This window comes from Boleophthalmus pectinirostris, unplaced genomic scaffold (genome assembly GCF_026225935.1).
Source record: "Boleophthalmus pectinirostris isolate CB_2022bp ecotype Guang Dong unplaced genomic scaffold, ASM2622593v1 HiC_scaffold_3, whole genome shotgun sequence".
In the NCBI taxonomy this organism is placed as follows: Eukaryota; Metazoa; Chordata; class Actinopteri; order Gobiiformes; family Gobiidae; genus Boleophthalmus; species Boleophthalmus pectinirostris.
This window is the reverse complement of record NW_026571299.1, coordinates 28211425-28228176: the sequence shown is the minus strand read 5'-3', so window position 1 is coordinate 28228176 and position 16752 is coordinate 28211425. Positions and strand designations below refer to the sequence as shown.

General features: G+C 41.9%; 1 protein-coding gene and 1 non-coding gene across 2 annotated transcripts; one reads left to right on the top strand and one right to left on the bottom strand.

Moving 5' to 3' along the window:
• Positions 1-51: 51 nt before the first annotated feature.
• trnae-uuc (transfer RNA glutamic acid (anticodon UUC)) lies at positions 52-123 on the bottom strand. The gene has a single exon. It is a non-coding gene; the product is annotated as a tRNA-Glu (tRNA).
• Positions 124-12102: 11979 nt separating this feature from the next.
• psma5 (proteasome 20S subunit alpha 5) lies at positions 12103-15699 on the top strand. Its single transcript, XM_020933877.2, has 10 exons — positions 12103-12212; positions 12509-12558; positions 12832-12898; positions 12998-13124; positions 13212-13279; positions 13363-13470; positions 13625-13683; positions 14033-14135; positions 14588-14674; positions 15385-15699. Exons 2-10 carry the CDS (start codon positions 12530-12532, stop codon positions 15460-15462), a joined length of 726 nt encoding a protein of 241 aa, XP_020789536.1. The 5' UTR covers positions 12103-12212; positions 12509-12529; the 3' UTR covers positions 15463-15699.
• Positions 15700-16752: the final 1053 nt, after the last annotated feature.

Genomic DNA, 16752 nt, shown 5'->3' with positions numbered 1-16752 from the left:
GACTTGATCTAATCACTGTCATTACCTGCTCCTGCCGCGTGAAAAATGTAGTTCCCATACCGGGAGTCGAACCCGGGCCGCCTGGGTGAAAACCAGGAATCCTAACCGCTAGACCATATGGGACCTTTATACTTGCAGTAATTGTCTTTGGAGATGAAAATCAATGAATGTATTGATTTGTAAATATTTTGTATGATATAAAACAGTAACGATAATTAATTACTCATTGCATTTATATAGCACCATTCGAGACATCCAAAGCGCTTTACAGTTCATTATTTATTCATTCCTCACTTAGGGGTTCCATACTTTTGTAACCACAGCTGCCCTGGGGTAGACTGATGTAAGCGAGGCTGCCACCGGCTCCTTGCACACATTTATGCACACTCCACTTTCTTACTAGGCAAAGTGTGGGCGAAGTGTTTTGCCTAAGAACACAACAATAGTTTTTGCGGGTGGCACCCCACTGTGGCACCTGGAGTTTCCAGTGGTCTCCCATCCAAGTACTAACCAAGCCCAGTAAGAGCCGTTTGCTTTTATTTAACGTTAGCTATCTCCAATACTCATTCTGACAACAAAAAATACATAATATAAGTACATATGGCTTGGTCATATGACAAAATAAATGCTTTAGCCTTGTATAGATTTTTTATTTTATTTTTCCTTTTGTAAAAAAGTAAATATGGCTTTCAATAACGTAATAAACATACACAAGAAAGCCTTTAAATCAGTTCAAAATGTGTGTAGATCCCTCAGTCGTCCAGGTAGAATCCATGGCAAAGGATAAATTCAGTTTGTTCACTAAGCAAAGTTGATTTAGGTCCAAAACGTTTGGCAGCTCATCCAAGTGAAGAAGTATCATGGATGAGCTGCGAAATGTTTTCAACCTAAATAAAGGTTTGTCCAGTTGACAAAATGAATTTCTTCTTTGTCAGTAAATGTATCTTCCTCCAAAGTCTGAACTCTGCTCCAAACCACATGCTTTCTGACTGGGTCTGGACCTTTTGTTTTTAATAACTGTAAAGCATTTTGTGTAGCATTTTTGTATGTAAATTTTTTTTTGTAAATAAAGTTTGATTGATTGAAACACTAAAGAGGACATAAAAAAAAAAAAAAAAAAAACACTTTGTGCTACATTTCAGATGTATGAAAAGTGCTATACAAATAAAGTTTGATTGATTGATTTATATGTATATGTACAAGTCAAAATAAAATAGAAAAATAAGTAAGTAGTCTCCATGTCCAGAGATACGGTCGTCGAGATCCCCGCCTTTGACCACCGCCCAGAACTCCTTGCACCGGCCCCATATGGATCCTCCCACAGGTGGTGGGCCCACGGAAGGGCAGCCCCATGTCACTCCTTAGGGCTGTGGCACTTGCAGTCGAGCACCCACCCCAGGCCTGGCTCCAGGGTGGGGCCCCGGTGACACCAATCCAGGCGACGTATCTGGCCTTGTTGGTGCACTCAACATAGGGGCTTCTGAACCGTTCTTCGTCTGACCCATCCCCCAGGACCTGTTTGCCTTGGGTGACCCTACCAGGGGCATGAAGCCCTCGACAATATAGCTCCCGGGATCATTCGGACACTCAAACCTCTCCACCACGATAAGGTGACAGTTCAAGGAGGGGGTTCAAGAAGGAGAGGAGGCAGCTTAGGTGCTCGGGCATCTGTTCCGGATGCCTCCTGGGCACCTCCCTCGGGATTTGTTCTGGGAATGTCCCAGGACATGCTGGAGGGACTATGTCTCTCTGCTGGCCTGGGAATGCCTTGGGGTCCCCCCGGAGGAGTTGGAGGACGTGTCTGGGGTCAAGGAAGTCTGGGAGTCCCTGTTTAGACTGCTGCCCCTATGACCCGGCCCTGGATAAGAGGAAGAAAATGGATGGATACCTAAGTAATAAAATGTAAAACCTCTGCTATATACAAGAGGTCATAGGAAGACAGTACAACAAGGATATGATGATTGACAGGACATCGTTACATAAGGGTGACTTGTTGTACAGTTGTAGGGACTATTATCTGTTACATAAGGGTGGGTTGTTGTACAGTTGTAGGGAGTGTTATCTGTTACATAAGGGTGATTTGTTGTGCAGTTGTAGGGAGTATTATCTGTTACAAAAGGGTGGGTTTTTGTACAGTTGTAGGGAGTATTATCCGTTACATAAGGGTGAGTAGTTGTACAGTTGTATGGAGTATAGTATAAGTGTATCTGTCACTGTTTGAGCAGAGCTTTTACGAGCCTGTTGGAGAATGAGTTCCTCTGTCCCTTTATAGTCTGGTGCAGTGGGTGAGTTGTTGTACAGTTGCAGGGGGTATTATCTGTCCCACTATAGTCTGGTGCACAGAGCAGGAGTGAGCAGTTTGTCCAGTGTCCTCCTGTCCCTAAAAGTAACAAATGTCTTCAGCTCACAGCTGATCACGTGACCAGCTTTACGGATCAGTTTGTCAGTCTGCCCAGTGTCTCTTTCACTGGTGCTGCCCCTCCAGTAAACCACAGCCAAGTATAGGGTGCTGGCCACCACAGACTGGTAGAAGATCTCCATTGAAAGGGACATTCCTAAGCTTTCTCAAGAAATAGAGTCTACTCATGTCCTTTTTGTACACAGCATTACTGTTGTCCCTCCAGTCCAGTTTGCTGTACACCTGGACGCCAAGGTACTTGTAGCAGTCCACTAGTTCCATGTCAGGGTCCCGGATGGTGATGAGCTCTACTGATGTCCTCTTTCTTCTGAAGTCAGTCACCAGTTCCTTAGTCTTGTCAACGTTCAGGAACAGATGGTTTGCCTGGGACCATTGCACAAAGTTTGCAATCAGTGTCCTGTCCTCCAGCTCCTGTCCATCTCTGATGCACCCAACCACTGCAGAGTCATCACAGACCTGCTGTCAGGACCCGGAGCCGTACTGGAAAGCAGAGGTGTACAGAGTGAACAGAAACCGAAACAGGAATGTACCCTGGGGCTCCTACATTACTGACCACAGTATCAGACAGGATGCTCCCTGTCACACGTACTGAGGTCTGCTTGACAGGTTGTCAGTAATTCAGGAGACAATGGAGGAGCTGACACCCAACCTGAGCAGCTTCTCACTCATCAGAAAGGGCTGAACTGTGTTAAAGGCACTGGAGAAATCAAAAAACAATATCCTCACAGAGCCCTTAACACTATCCAGCTGTGAGTGAGCAGGCTGCAGAAGACAGATTACAGCATCTTCCATACCTAAATGGCACTGATAGACAAATTGCAGAGGATCCAGGGAAGGTGCCACCAGGGATCTGAGTTGAGCCAGAACAAGTCTCTCAAATACTTTCATACCAAGAGACGTCAAAGCAACTGGTCTGAAGTCATTAAGTCAAGATTGAATATACTTCTTGGGCACTGGCACAATGCAGGAGGTCTTCCACAGCACCAGTATCCTTACAAACTTCAGACTCAGGGTGAGGAGAAAGTGCAGGATCCCAGTGAGCTGTGCTGCACATGTCCTCAGCACACGAGGGTTGACTTGGTCTTAGATGAACTTTCTCCAGCTGTCTTCTCACCTGGGCAGGTAACAAAGACACTGGGCTGGGCTAGTTTGTCTCGTTTGCTGTGTCTGTCCCTTGAAAATACCAGATTTTGTGCCTCTGTTCTTCCAATGACATTAATTATATATTATAAATCAGATGATATGTCCCGACAGTTACTCTCTAAGCTACTCTTACGTAAATAATGCTTTTCCCTAAGACTTGTGGTGTTCCTTCCTCACCTTCCAAGAGCCTCTCATTTCTCAGCTTTGGCAGTCATATTTGATTACTGTGTTGGATATTGCAATAACACAACTGATTTAAAAAGTAAAACTGCTACTAGTTTGTGTATGAGCATCAGACAGAGACACAACACGACTCTGAGCGAAGAGAAAAGAGGCAGGGTTATCATCACATGAGCTAAAATCATCACTAAATGTAAGAAATCATGTGGAGAAATAAAGTAAATAATGTAAACAACAAAGTAGCAATCTGAATATTTTCTATGCAATTTTAATACTCCTTTCGGTATTGATACACCAATACTTCAGATTGATTTGCACAGCCCTACACAACAGTTTGATACAAAAAAAAAAAACTCTAAACATGTCATTTTAGCAGTGCAATAAATATTAAAACAGCTGATGAACAATGTTGGTAAGGTTTTGTCAGACTATGTCACATATTATGACTACTACAAAAAGTTTCAAAAGTACTCAAGTATTTACCAGACTGTTACAACACATATATTTATTGGTAATGGATTAAGATGATTCCATGTATTTGATTTTGGAAGATCGTATTATTTTTCTATGCAGCTAACCAAGTTAAGCCAGGTCACAATATTGTTTACTTTCAAATATATCAAAAACACTCTCTCATTAGCATATACAGTTCCGTCGTCATGGTACACGATGTGATGTCACATCACATCGGAGGTGTATAAGGGAGAGTTGTGTTCAGTTTGTCCACTTTCGTCCAGGACGGCAAACAGATAGCAGCATATCGCAAGCTCTCCTCAACTTTTACAAGTCATCAGCCCAAACAAAGCTTCATCTACCTGTTCACATCGGATACGTGGTAAGTAGTCGCTGTTAGTGGTCACTGTAACTCTGAAAACGAAACATAAATGAAAAAAAAATCACACTGGACTACTCTGTCAACATGTTTTGGTCAGTAATGTTGTTTCGACACATAATTCATGAGTTTTATGATTGTACTAATTGTTACTTCAAAATAATATGACTTAAGTACATGTACATAGTGTTTCAAGAAGTTATTCAAGTAAGAGTAAAAGGTATTTCTGAAAACTAGTTCACAAGTAAAGTTAATTTTAGAGTAAATGTTTCGACATAACATCTGATTTGCAAATTGTAGCTTGGAGTGATAAAATATTTCAAAATGCACATGGTGTATTCAAAGGCCAGATTGTAGACAGTGTTATTAAAACACCGTAAAACATGTCTATGTGTTGTAGTAGTTTAAAGTGCAAAATATGATCTGGACGTTAAGCACAGTACATGTTGGCACTTAAGTATGTTGAGTTTAAATGTATTTGTATGTTTTTACAGATATCCATGCACAACAGGACAATGAACTCAGAAGATAAGGTGCTGGATCATATGTCAGCCCAAATTGAAGCCATATTGGCAGACCATATCAACATGGACACTGATAGAACCACACAGTCCCCTGACTCTCCTGCCAAACCAGGGCCCTCTAGATCACACGGGCCTTCTCCGAGGAAAATCTTTTACTCTGCTCGAGACAGTCCTTACTCCAGACTGGAGAGCCCTCTGCAGGTGGCAAAACAGGCCAAAGGTGTAAGAAACTCACCTAAAGGCAGCACCCCAACGGCTTCTACATCAAAGGTAAACTCCCATCCCACACAGACAGTTAAAACATTATATCAACCTTAAAACTGTAGTTATGATGTGTTTTTTAACTCTAGAAATTATAATCCATTAAACAGTGCACCTTTAAGTTATGCAAATTTTTTTTTTTTAAGTATTTGTGTGTTTTTACAGATCCAAGAAATGAAAACGCCGCTTGAAGAGTTGGCAGAGTATGATGACGCGTTTATAGCTGAAATTGAAGCCATTTTGCATGACTTTATCAGAAAGACAACTGAGGACACATGGCCACAGGGTTCTCCAGCGAAACAGGGGCCCTCTCCATCGAAGGTAAACTCCCATCCCACACAAACAAGTTACACATAGAAACAGTGCTATTCAAACTTTTGCTAGGAATTTCTTTATATCAACCATAAAACAGTTGTAATAATGTGTTGGTAGATCATTTAAAGTGTTTTTTTTTTTTTTTCTGTAGGAGTTGGATCCTGTTACAGAGGAAGAGAAGGAGATGGCAGCTGAACTTGAAGCCATGATGAACGGCTTTTTAAGTGAGGACACTGAGAGCAACTCACGAGCACTGGACTCTCCAGCAACACCGGGGTCCTCCAGATCACACGGGCCTTCTCCAAGGAAAAACTTTTATTCTCCTCTAAACAATCCTTACTCCCGACCGGAGAGCCTTCTGGAGGTGGCAAAACAGGCCAACGGTGCAAGAAACTCGCCTAAAGCCAGTCCCCCTCCACCCTCTGCATCGCAGGTAAACTCCCATCCCACACAGACAGTCACACATAGGACACAGTGCTATTCAAACTTTAGCTGGCTTTCTTTACATCAGCCACAAAACAGTATGTGTTGGTAAATAATTTTTTTTCCCTAGAAGTTAACTTTTGGTGCTTTATAGTTGCATTGTGTAGCTTTTCTGTTGGAGGTTCTGTCAAATGTTTTTGGAGATGTTATTTCTTTATCTGGAATGTTTCACAGTATGGTATTACACCTTTCTATCTTCATGGAGACCAAACCGGAACAAGTTACAGGTCAGATCTGTGGACAGGCAACCCCGCTCTCAGTCACAATGCCTATTTTCTGGGCATTTTTGAGCTACAAAACTACCTGTAGTTTAATAAATGTGAGGCAGAGCTAATTAATGTCCTACTGTGGAACATTTGAGGCAAAGCAATGACGTATCTATAGAAACAAGCGGGTGACGAACCCCCAACCAAAATGTGACAGTGCACTTTTAAGTTATACAAATTAAAACAAAGTATTTGTGTGCTTTTACAGATCCAAGAAACGTCGATGTCGTCGGACTATTCGACAGACACCGATGAGGACGCGATGGCAGAACAAATTGAAGCCATGTTGGACGGCCGTATTAGTATGGGCACTGGTAATGAAATTCCACCAACATCTCCTGTGGACTTCCAGATGCCATCAGCATTGCAACACCAAATTGCTGAATACTATAGGGCTCAGAATTCAATAAAAAATTCTGCCCTGGAAAACACCACACCGTCACCAGTGTCCCCGGTGACAGCAGGCCCATCTTCACAAGTTGGACCTGCCCCAAGGAAAAACTTTTATGCTCCTCAAAACAGTCCACCGTACTCCAGACCAGCTGCACCAACAGGAGCATTGCCTACAGCTCATCACGTTGAGCCAACAACATGGATGGTCCACTCCAGTCCTCCAGAGAGAGTTGTACTGTCTAACACGGGGAACAGTCAACCAAACTGGAGCCAGTACCAACAAGTGCCTGGACCATCTACACAAATGGCAAATCCACAAATGCCATGTGCAATTGTCAGACCCTCAAATCTTTGTCCAGTTACAATCAATGGGAGAACAATGTTCCAGATAACCGGACCAATAGCAATGGCCAGTAATGCAGCCCAAGCAACAGTCAGTCCTGTCAACAAACCATACATCAAAAAACCTCCTAATGCCTTCATGCTGTACAAGGCTGAGCAGAGGGAGCTTATTATGCAAGAATTTAACATAACAAATTCGGCAGAGGTGAACAAAATCGCCGGGGCAAGATGGAAAATGCTTGCAGACGATGAACAAGCCCCATATTTCGAGCAGGCAAGACTGGCTAAGAGGGAGCACGAGGCCAAGTTCCCAGGGTGGTCCGCCAGTGATAACTTTGGGCAGAAGAAACGGAAAAGCAATGCAACACCTGCAGCTTACACCCACCCCGCAGCTCCAGCAGGTCCCACTCAGCCTGTATGGAACTACCGTGATATGATGGCACCACTGGATTATAATCAAACCCACAAATACATGGACATATCAACCCAACAACAGTTCCGACAGCTCCCTTTCGGACTGTCTACTACAGCCCAGAAATGATGGTGGGTCTGACCTACCAGCCAACAAATATTAGGTAAACAAGTACACGAGGAAGGCAAGGAGGCAAGGACATGTGATGAACATGTTATGTTGTAAATAAAAGTTTTCTGTCAATCAGTCTTTGTGTAAATTGATGTATTTCTACCTAAGATCCAGACCAATTATTATTATTATTATTATTATTATTATTATTATATATATTATTATTATTATTATTATTATTATTATTAAGGCCCGAGTGCCATGGGTGGCGTAGGGCCTATTGTTACTGTTGCACTGCAGTTCGACGCACTTCGACGAGTGATAATTCGGACAAACTGTGGCCGATTTCACTCAACTTAATCGTTGGTGGACACTCCGACCCTGAACAGATTCATATAAGAAAATCTCAAATGGGTGCAATAGCGCCCCCTAGGGAAATTGCATGGAAGTGCAAAAATTTACTTTGTCGTAGACATACAAAATTTGGTACACACATTCGTGATATGGTCTCGATCAAAAAAGTCAATTACGCCCCGATGCCATTTCCTTTTGTGTTGCCATGGCAACAAGCCAAAGATCAGTCCTCGCCAATAGGACGCCTGGCAAAAAGTTTGGCGTAACCAAACCAAATTTGGTACACAGATGCATCATGGGAATAGGAACAAAAAAGTATATTACGCGGTTGCTAGGCAACCAACAGGAAGTCCGCCATATTAAATCAAACGTGCAACCTGGCGCTGAAGGGACAATTTCCTGTCCTTGTATTTGAATGAACTCGTCCTTGGGCGTTTGACCCAGACTCACCAGAATCATTCTGTATCATCTAGACAAGTGGGACATTAAAAGTTGTTAAAAGCTTTTTAAAAGGTCAAACAGTGTTGCCGTGGCAACAAGGCAAATTTTGGGTTTGTTTTTGGGGCTCACCATCAAACTTCGACGCCTGATAATTTGCACAAACTGTGGCCGATTTCACTCAAACTTTAATAGTTGGTGGACACCCCGACACTGAACAAATTTATATAATAAAATCTCAAATTGATGCAATAGCGCCCCCTAGGGAGATTGTATGGAACAATAAAATTGTACTTTTTCGTAGACATACAAAATTTGCTACACACATTTGTGACATGGTCTTAATGAAAAAAGTCAATGATGCCCACACTCCATCCCCCATCGTGTTGCCATGGGAACAGATCAAAAATCTGTCCTTGCCAATGGGACGTCCTAACAAAAACTTTGACATACTCAAACCAAATTTGGTACACAGATGCATCATGGGAATAGGAACAAAAAAGTATATTGTGACCACGCCCCCCTGCCAAACCGGAAGTCCACCATCTTGGATTTTTAAAAAAATCAGCACATACAGAAATTGAGAAAAATTGTACAGTTCAATTAAGGTTAAGGTTAGGGTTAGGTTAGGGGTAAGGTTTGGCCTAAGGTCTGGGCTACAGTTAGGAGTTCAGGTGCGTTTCGGGGTTAGTGTTAATTTGGGAGTTAGATCAAGGGGTAAGGTGCATTCGTGGAGCACGGCATGTGCAGGGCTCAGTGTGGTCGAGGTGCGGCGTGGCGTGGGCGCGGCGTAGGCTCGAGCGAGGGCCGATCATCGCCGCTTGCGGCTATATTTATTATTATTATTATTATCCATCCATTTTCGTCCGCTTATCCGGGGCCGGGTCGCAGGGGCAGCAGCCTAAGCAGGGACTCCCAGACTTCCTTCACCCCAGAAATGTCCTCCAGCTCCTCTGGGGGGACCCCGAGGCGTTCCCAGGCCATCTGAGAGACATAGTCCCTCCAGCGTGTCCTGGGTCTTCCCCGGGGCCTCCTCCCGGTGGGACATGCCCGGAACACCTCCCGAGGGAGGCGCCCAGGAGGCATTCGGAACAGATGCCCGAGCCACCTCAACTGGCTCCTCTCGACGTGGAGGAGCAGTGGCTCTACTCCGAGCTCCTCCCGTGTGACTGAGCTCCTCACCCTATCTCTAAGGAGCGCCCAACCACCCTGCGGAGGAAACTCATTTCGAGCGCTTGTATCCGCGATCTCATCCTTTCGGTCACTACCCAGAGCTCTTGACCATAGGTGAGAGTAAGAACGAAGACTGACCGGTAAATTGAGAGTTTCGCCTTTCGACTCAGCTCCCTCTTCACCACAACGGTCCGATACAGCGACAGCATCACTGCAGACGCTGCACCGATCAGCCTGTCAATCTCACGTTCCGTCCTCCCCTCACTCGTGAACAAGACCCCAAGATACTTGAACTCCTCCACTTGAGGCAGGGACTCTCCACCCACCCGGAGAGGGCAAGCCACCTTTTTCCGGTCGAGAACCATGGCCTCAGACTTAGAAGAGCTGATCTTCATCCCAGCCACTTCACACTCGGCTGCAAACCGCCCCAGTGCACATTGCAGGTCCTGGTTCGATGAAGCCATCAGGACAACATCGTCTGCAAACAGCAGAGATGAAATCCTGTGGTCCCCAAACCGGACCCCCTCCGGCCCCTGACTGCGCCTAGAAATTCTGTCCATAAATACAATGAACAGAACCGGTGACAAAGGGCAGCTCTGGCGGAGTCCAACATGCACCGGGAACAGGTCTGACTTACTGCCGGCAACGCGAACACAGCTCCTGCTCCGGTCATACAGGGACCGGACAGCCCTTAGCAAAGGGCCCCGGACCCCATACTCCCAGAGCGCCCCCCACAGGACATCACGAGGGACACGGTCGAATGCCTTCTCCAAGTCCACAAAGCACATGTGGATTGGTTGGGCAAACTCCCATGAACCCTCAAGCACCCGATGGAGAGCTGGTCCAGTGTTCCCCGGCCAGGACGAAAACCACACTGCTCCTCCTGGATCCGAGGTTGGACTATCGGCCGGATTCTCCTCTCCAGTACCCTGGCATAGACCTTACCAGGAAGGCTGAGAAGTGTGATTCCCCTATAATTGGAACACACCCTCCGGTCCCCCTTCTTATACAGAGGGACCACCACCCCGGTTTGCCAGTCCAGAGGTACTGTCCCCGACCGCCACGCGATGTTGAAGAGGCGTGTCAGCCAAACACCCACAACATCCAGAGACTTAAGGTACTCAGGACGGATCTCATCCACCCCCGGAGCCTTGCCACCAAGGAGCTTTCCAACCACCTCAGTGACTTCAGCCAGGGTGATGGATGAGTCCCCAGCCTCAGCTTCCTCCTCGGAAGACGTGACGGTGGGATTGAGGAGATCCTCAGAGTATTCATTCCACTGCCGGACAACGTCCCCAGTCGAGGTCAACAGCTCTCCCCCCGCACTGTAAACAGTGTTGGTGAAGAACTGCTTCCCCCTCCTGAGGCGCCGGACGGTTTGCCAGAATCTCTTTGAGGCCGTCCGATAGTCCTCCTCCATGGCCTCCCCGAACTCCTCCCAGCTCCGAGTTTTTGCCTCCGCAACCGCACGGGTTGCAGCACGCTTGGCCAGCCGGTACCCATCAGCTGCCTCAGGAGTCCCACGAGCCAACAAGGCCCGATAGGACTCCTTCTTCAGCTTGACGGCATCCCTTACTTCCGGTGTCCACCACCGGGTTTGGGGATTGCCGCCGCCACAGGCACCACAGACCTTACGCCCACAGCTCTGAGCGGCCGCATTGACAATAGAGGCCGAGAACAGAGCCCACTCGGACTCCATATCTCCAGCCTCCCCCGGAAAGGATGCAAGAAAGGAAACAAGAATGCAAGGCTGCAGAATGAAAGGACACAAGCATGCAAGGAGGCATGAAGCATCTAGAAGAATTAGTGCATTTAAAGACTTTCCAATTGATATCATAAACTAAAATTTTAACAAATTACCTCTCACTTCCCATCTCTCCTAAAGTCAAAGAAACTAATTTTAAACTTTGTTATTTTGTAATTTGTTCAGGTAATGATTTTTTTTGTAAGTGTTTTAATATGGACACTGATAACTGCACATTTTGTAACAGTCAAGCAGAAACTTTTGAACACATTTTTTTTTGGTGGGTGGTGGAATAACTAATGTAGCCTATAAGGATCAAAAAGGGAGTCATTTAAATTCTTGTTTATTACTAGCCAAACAGATTATTCATAGACAAATTCTCAAATGTAAAACCCTTGTTCCAAATGTATCTAAATTAATTTTCGCAGTTTAAATGTACCTTGTGCCTTGTATCATAACAAGTGTACCTTGTCCCAAATCAAGTCTAAACAAGCTACTGTAATGAATAACTTTATGCAGTCAGATGTATGACGGCTTGCATTGTATATCATCTTTTGTGTACAGTATTGTGTATTTTGCATTCTATTTTTTTATTTGTTTTTATTTATTTTATTATTATTTTTAAAAAGCTGTATCAGCTTTAAATGTTTTGCCTACTGACTTAGGCTTACTGGTAACTATTACCTTTCTAAAAAGTTATATGCTTTGTCCCGTTGGTTTTAGGCGGAACGTTTCTTTTGCTTTAGCTCACTACCGGAACTTTTATGTGTCACACCTTAGACATTTCCTCCGAAACAAGCGAACTCATTCAAGGGTTTGGAGGTAATTTAGCAGAATTATTTTCTGTCCTTTGCATGTTCATTATACTCTAAATTTTAACAAAAATGCGGCTAGCAGTTATGCTGTCTAAAAACCCATTGATCGGTGTTATGATTTGTTATTTTTTGTTGTTCTTTTGAAAAGCTGTGTCAGGATGAGCTAACATGCTACTCTTGCTAACATGAGCTAAGCGAGCTGTCGGTGAAACGGCAAAGTTTGAACAAGACTCCTATAACCCGCTGCATTTACATTTGTCATCGCTGTAATGTTCTCTGGGTAATGTAATATTTATATTTCAGGTTTTCGCCCAAACATAAAAGATGTTTCTGACCAGATCGGAGTATGACAGGTGAGTCCAGCGAGCCGCAAACTGCTTTGTCATTTACGACCAGTCTATAAAGGAAAATGTAATCAAACCTAAGATACTTAAGTATTCATTGTATGTCTCTATATATGTCTTATTTATCGAATTAACCATTGGGGTTGTGTACTTTGGGAACTTAGGGGTAAAGTTTTTGACTTGGAGTTGTTTTGGTTTCACTTTCTGTTTTATATTCAAGTAGGAAACTACACTGTGTTCAGTATTCAAGTGTCTGTACTGAGATATTGTATCTGTTTTCAGAGGTGTGAACACATTTTCTCCAGAAGGAAGATTGTTCCAGGTTGAATATGCCATTGAAGCAATCAAAGTAAACACAGCAGTCATTTTGCAGTATTCACATCAGTTATTTCTGCATTATTTCTGATAAGTGTGTCAACACTGTTTCCCTCCCTATGGTCTTTTGTAGCTGGGCTCCACGGCCATCGGTATCCAGACATCAGAAGGCGTGTGTTTGGCTGTAGAAAAGAGGATTACTTCTCCGCTCATGGAGCCCAACAGCATTGAGAAAATTGTGGAGATTGACAGTCACATTGGTAGGTGGAAGTCTACTTTTTTTTTTTTTTTTCAAAAGTATATAATTGATGATCATTCACTTATTTAGTGTAATTTGTGTCATGCAGGTTGTGCGATGAGTGGATTAATAGCTGATGCCAAGACGCTCATTGACAAAGCAAGAGTGGAAACGCAGGTATGAATTTCAACGATATTTAGTACAGTTATTTCTGATTTCTTTTAAAAATTGCCCAACACTTTGTTCTGAACTTTGTTCAGAATCACTGGTTCACGTACAACGAGACGATGACAGTGGAGAGTGTGACTCAGGCCGTGTCCAACTTGGCCCTCCAGTTTGGAGAGGAGGATGCAGATCCTGGTGCTATGGTAAAAGCTTTAATGCACTAAACCTTCGCTTAACAGACTGTTCATTGTGGTAAACAAAATCTGAAAATGTAGATTAAACCCAATGGCATCACATGATCTGTGTTCTAATCATTATTTATTTTGTGTGGTACTGACATCATGTGACTTTCCTCAGAGTCGACCGTTTGGTGTAGCACTTCTTTTTGGAGGAGTTGATGAGAAAGGACCTCAACTGTAAGTGCAGAATATATTTCTGATATTAAAATGAATACTTGTCCATGATGCATCACTTACTTCAACTAGATATAATAGACAAAATGTCCCAGTTGCATGCAGATTTTGCAGTTCAGTATTGAATAAATAATATGGACCTTGTTGTTGTCAATGGGGTAATAAGGGGTAAAGTAATTGGGTTTAATATTTGTGGATGTCTCTTTTGATTCAACTATTTTATCATGTAATTGATTCAGAATTAAACCATTTTTATCCCCACATCTAAGAGAAAGGCATCACTTTGTTCTACTGTCTGACAACTGCAATTATTTTAACCATTTTACCAGAACTATTAAAACTCTGTCTTTAGGTACCACATGGACCCTTCAGGGACATTTGTTCAGTGCGATGCTCGAGCGATTGGTTCAGCCTCTGAAGGAGCTCAGAGCTCTCTACAAGAAGTCTACCACAAGGTAAACCACAGCCCTATATATAACAACAGAACTGTAGTTAAACTTAGACAGACTTTATTTATTCACAAGGAATAGTACTTGGACATTGTAGCAAACACAAAATTCTAAATAATTAAAGTAGTAAAATGTCAAAAGACTTCAAGTAAGGCACAAATATTCAGATTTGAATGTGTAGAAGAAAATGTATGTTACTTGCCTTTGATCAAGACATTGTGACATACAGAGTAACTGTACAGATGAAATAGTGATTTGACATGACATAAAGTAATCTATTACACAATGGTGAGTTGTTGTAAAGTTGTAAATTTCCAAAGGTGAGTTGCTAAAAATGTTGCCACAAACTTAAATGACAAAACTTTTTTGTATCGAGCAAGCATTCATCTTAACATCCTTATGATTTTTTTATCTGTTTATTTTAATATACTTACTTTACTCTTCCACATCTTTTCCAGTCCATGACATTAAAAGATGCCATCAAGTCTTCTCTCACCATCCTAAAGCAGGTGATGGAAGAGAAACTCAACGCCACAAATATCGAGGTACAATTGCTAAAGTACTCTCTACTACAGATTATTACTATGAACGTTCAAGACTTTCGGTATACTTTATTCCAGGGATCTCCAACCTTTTTCCTCCAGTGAGCTACCTTTATGAAAAAAAAGCCAGAGAGCTACTAATTTTAGCAGTGGCAAAATTTTTGAGTACACAAAGCCTTAGATGAGAAACAGTTAAATGGCTATGAAACATAAAACATTATCTATTTTTAGTGCACAGTTAGGCATCAAAATTATATATATACAGTTATTAAAATATTAAAATAATATAATATTCTAAAGTTGACGAGATCTAAAAAATAATCTGACAGTTTAGTTCATCTTTAAACATAGTTTTAGCTGTAATGGTTTGTAGCTTTATAGTTTTACTGTTCTTACACAGCCACTGTTTATTATTTTTCATGCCTTTTTTATCTTAAAGTCCCTATGATGGGTTAGACTACTTGATAATTGTGTTCTAACTTTACAAAAACAAAAAAATAGGTAAGTTTTTTAGTAGAGTTAATCATTTTACAGGGGCAGGAGATATGACTACAGATGTCAAGTATATATTTTATAGTTTAATAGTATCTTATTATATTATCTTACATTTATTGCATTTTTTTTGCAATCTGCATTGTAACATGAAATTTCCCCATTATGGGATAAACAAAAGCTCTCTTATCATATATTTATGTAATTATTTGTTTTCTTAGCTGGCAACAGTGGAACCGGGGAAAACATTTCACATGTACTCCAAGGAGGAGCTGGAAGATGTGATCAAGGACATCTAAATCAACTTGAGGCACTATGTTTTGTACCACGTGAGGAGTCCAGGCCTGAAAATCAAAACATTACCACCACTTTTCCACCAAACACTGTACATTTTTACTGCAGCAGCAACAGTTTGTCCTGGTTTGTTTCTCTATAGCCCTGGGTAGGTCGTGGATATGGGAGAAAAAAGGGGTGGGAGGGAATTTTTTTGTTATGAATCAGTACAAATATTAAAACTGTTTTCAAAAAGATAAAAAGATCTGGCTATGTATTTTTATTTTTATTCTTAAGTTTAAAAGATGGATTGACCCATCGGTATTGAATGTGAGGACATGCGCACTCCTCTAACCCACAACATACTTAATGAAAGACAAGAGACAGGATAACCACTCTGCCACAGTAACATGGGGAAGATATGCACACTCCACTCTAAAATATATTTCTTACTCTATTGAAATTTTACATACAAAATATACTTTTTAGAAGATAAAAGTTTTAAAAATCAACTTTTTGTGGAGCTCAAATACAATTTTGAGACTTTCCATACTTTGTACTAGATATGTGACTCTTGGTAATATCTGTTTACATTTATTTGTGGCCAGTTTATCTAGATACATATAAAGTAAATTTTCAGTATTCACACTGATCTGCTCAGGGACTACTGGTGTAAATTAGCATCCATACTATAACCTGGTAATAGCTTGTTTCTTTGTCATAATGCAATAAATCCATGACCATACCAGATAATAAAACTTTCTATACATTTCTAAAATGGAAAACCCTTATTTGTTTTACATGCAGTGTTCCCCATTAATAAAAAAAGAGTATTGTGCCCCCCAACCTAAAAACAGACTGGACTATACACTGGCATTGCAAAATCACACTTTGTTACACATTGCATGATCACATACATTTAAAAGTAACTATACTGGACAAAAAGGACTACTCAATTGAGTCCTTATTAAAATAAACATAATTTAAAATCCACAAACTGTAAAAGATTAATTTATTCCAATTAAAATTATTTGTAGTACCATATTCTCCTCAAAATCCACGGGAAACACTTCTGTCAATGAATCAATGAAAATCTATTAGGGTCCACTTCATTTTGGTTACCTGGTAAGCAATCTGTAAATCATCAGATGTTCTCGTTTCATACCATACAGAGAAAGTCATGATTTTCTTGGTATAGGATAATTTACAATAAGAAAATAATTTTGGTTTGCCAGGAAATCATTTTGCTTCCAGTAAGCTCTATGCATAAAATTTGGTAAATTTTGATGACCTAGCATTTTAAAGGGTTCTTAAAA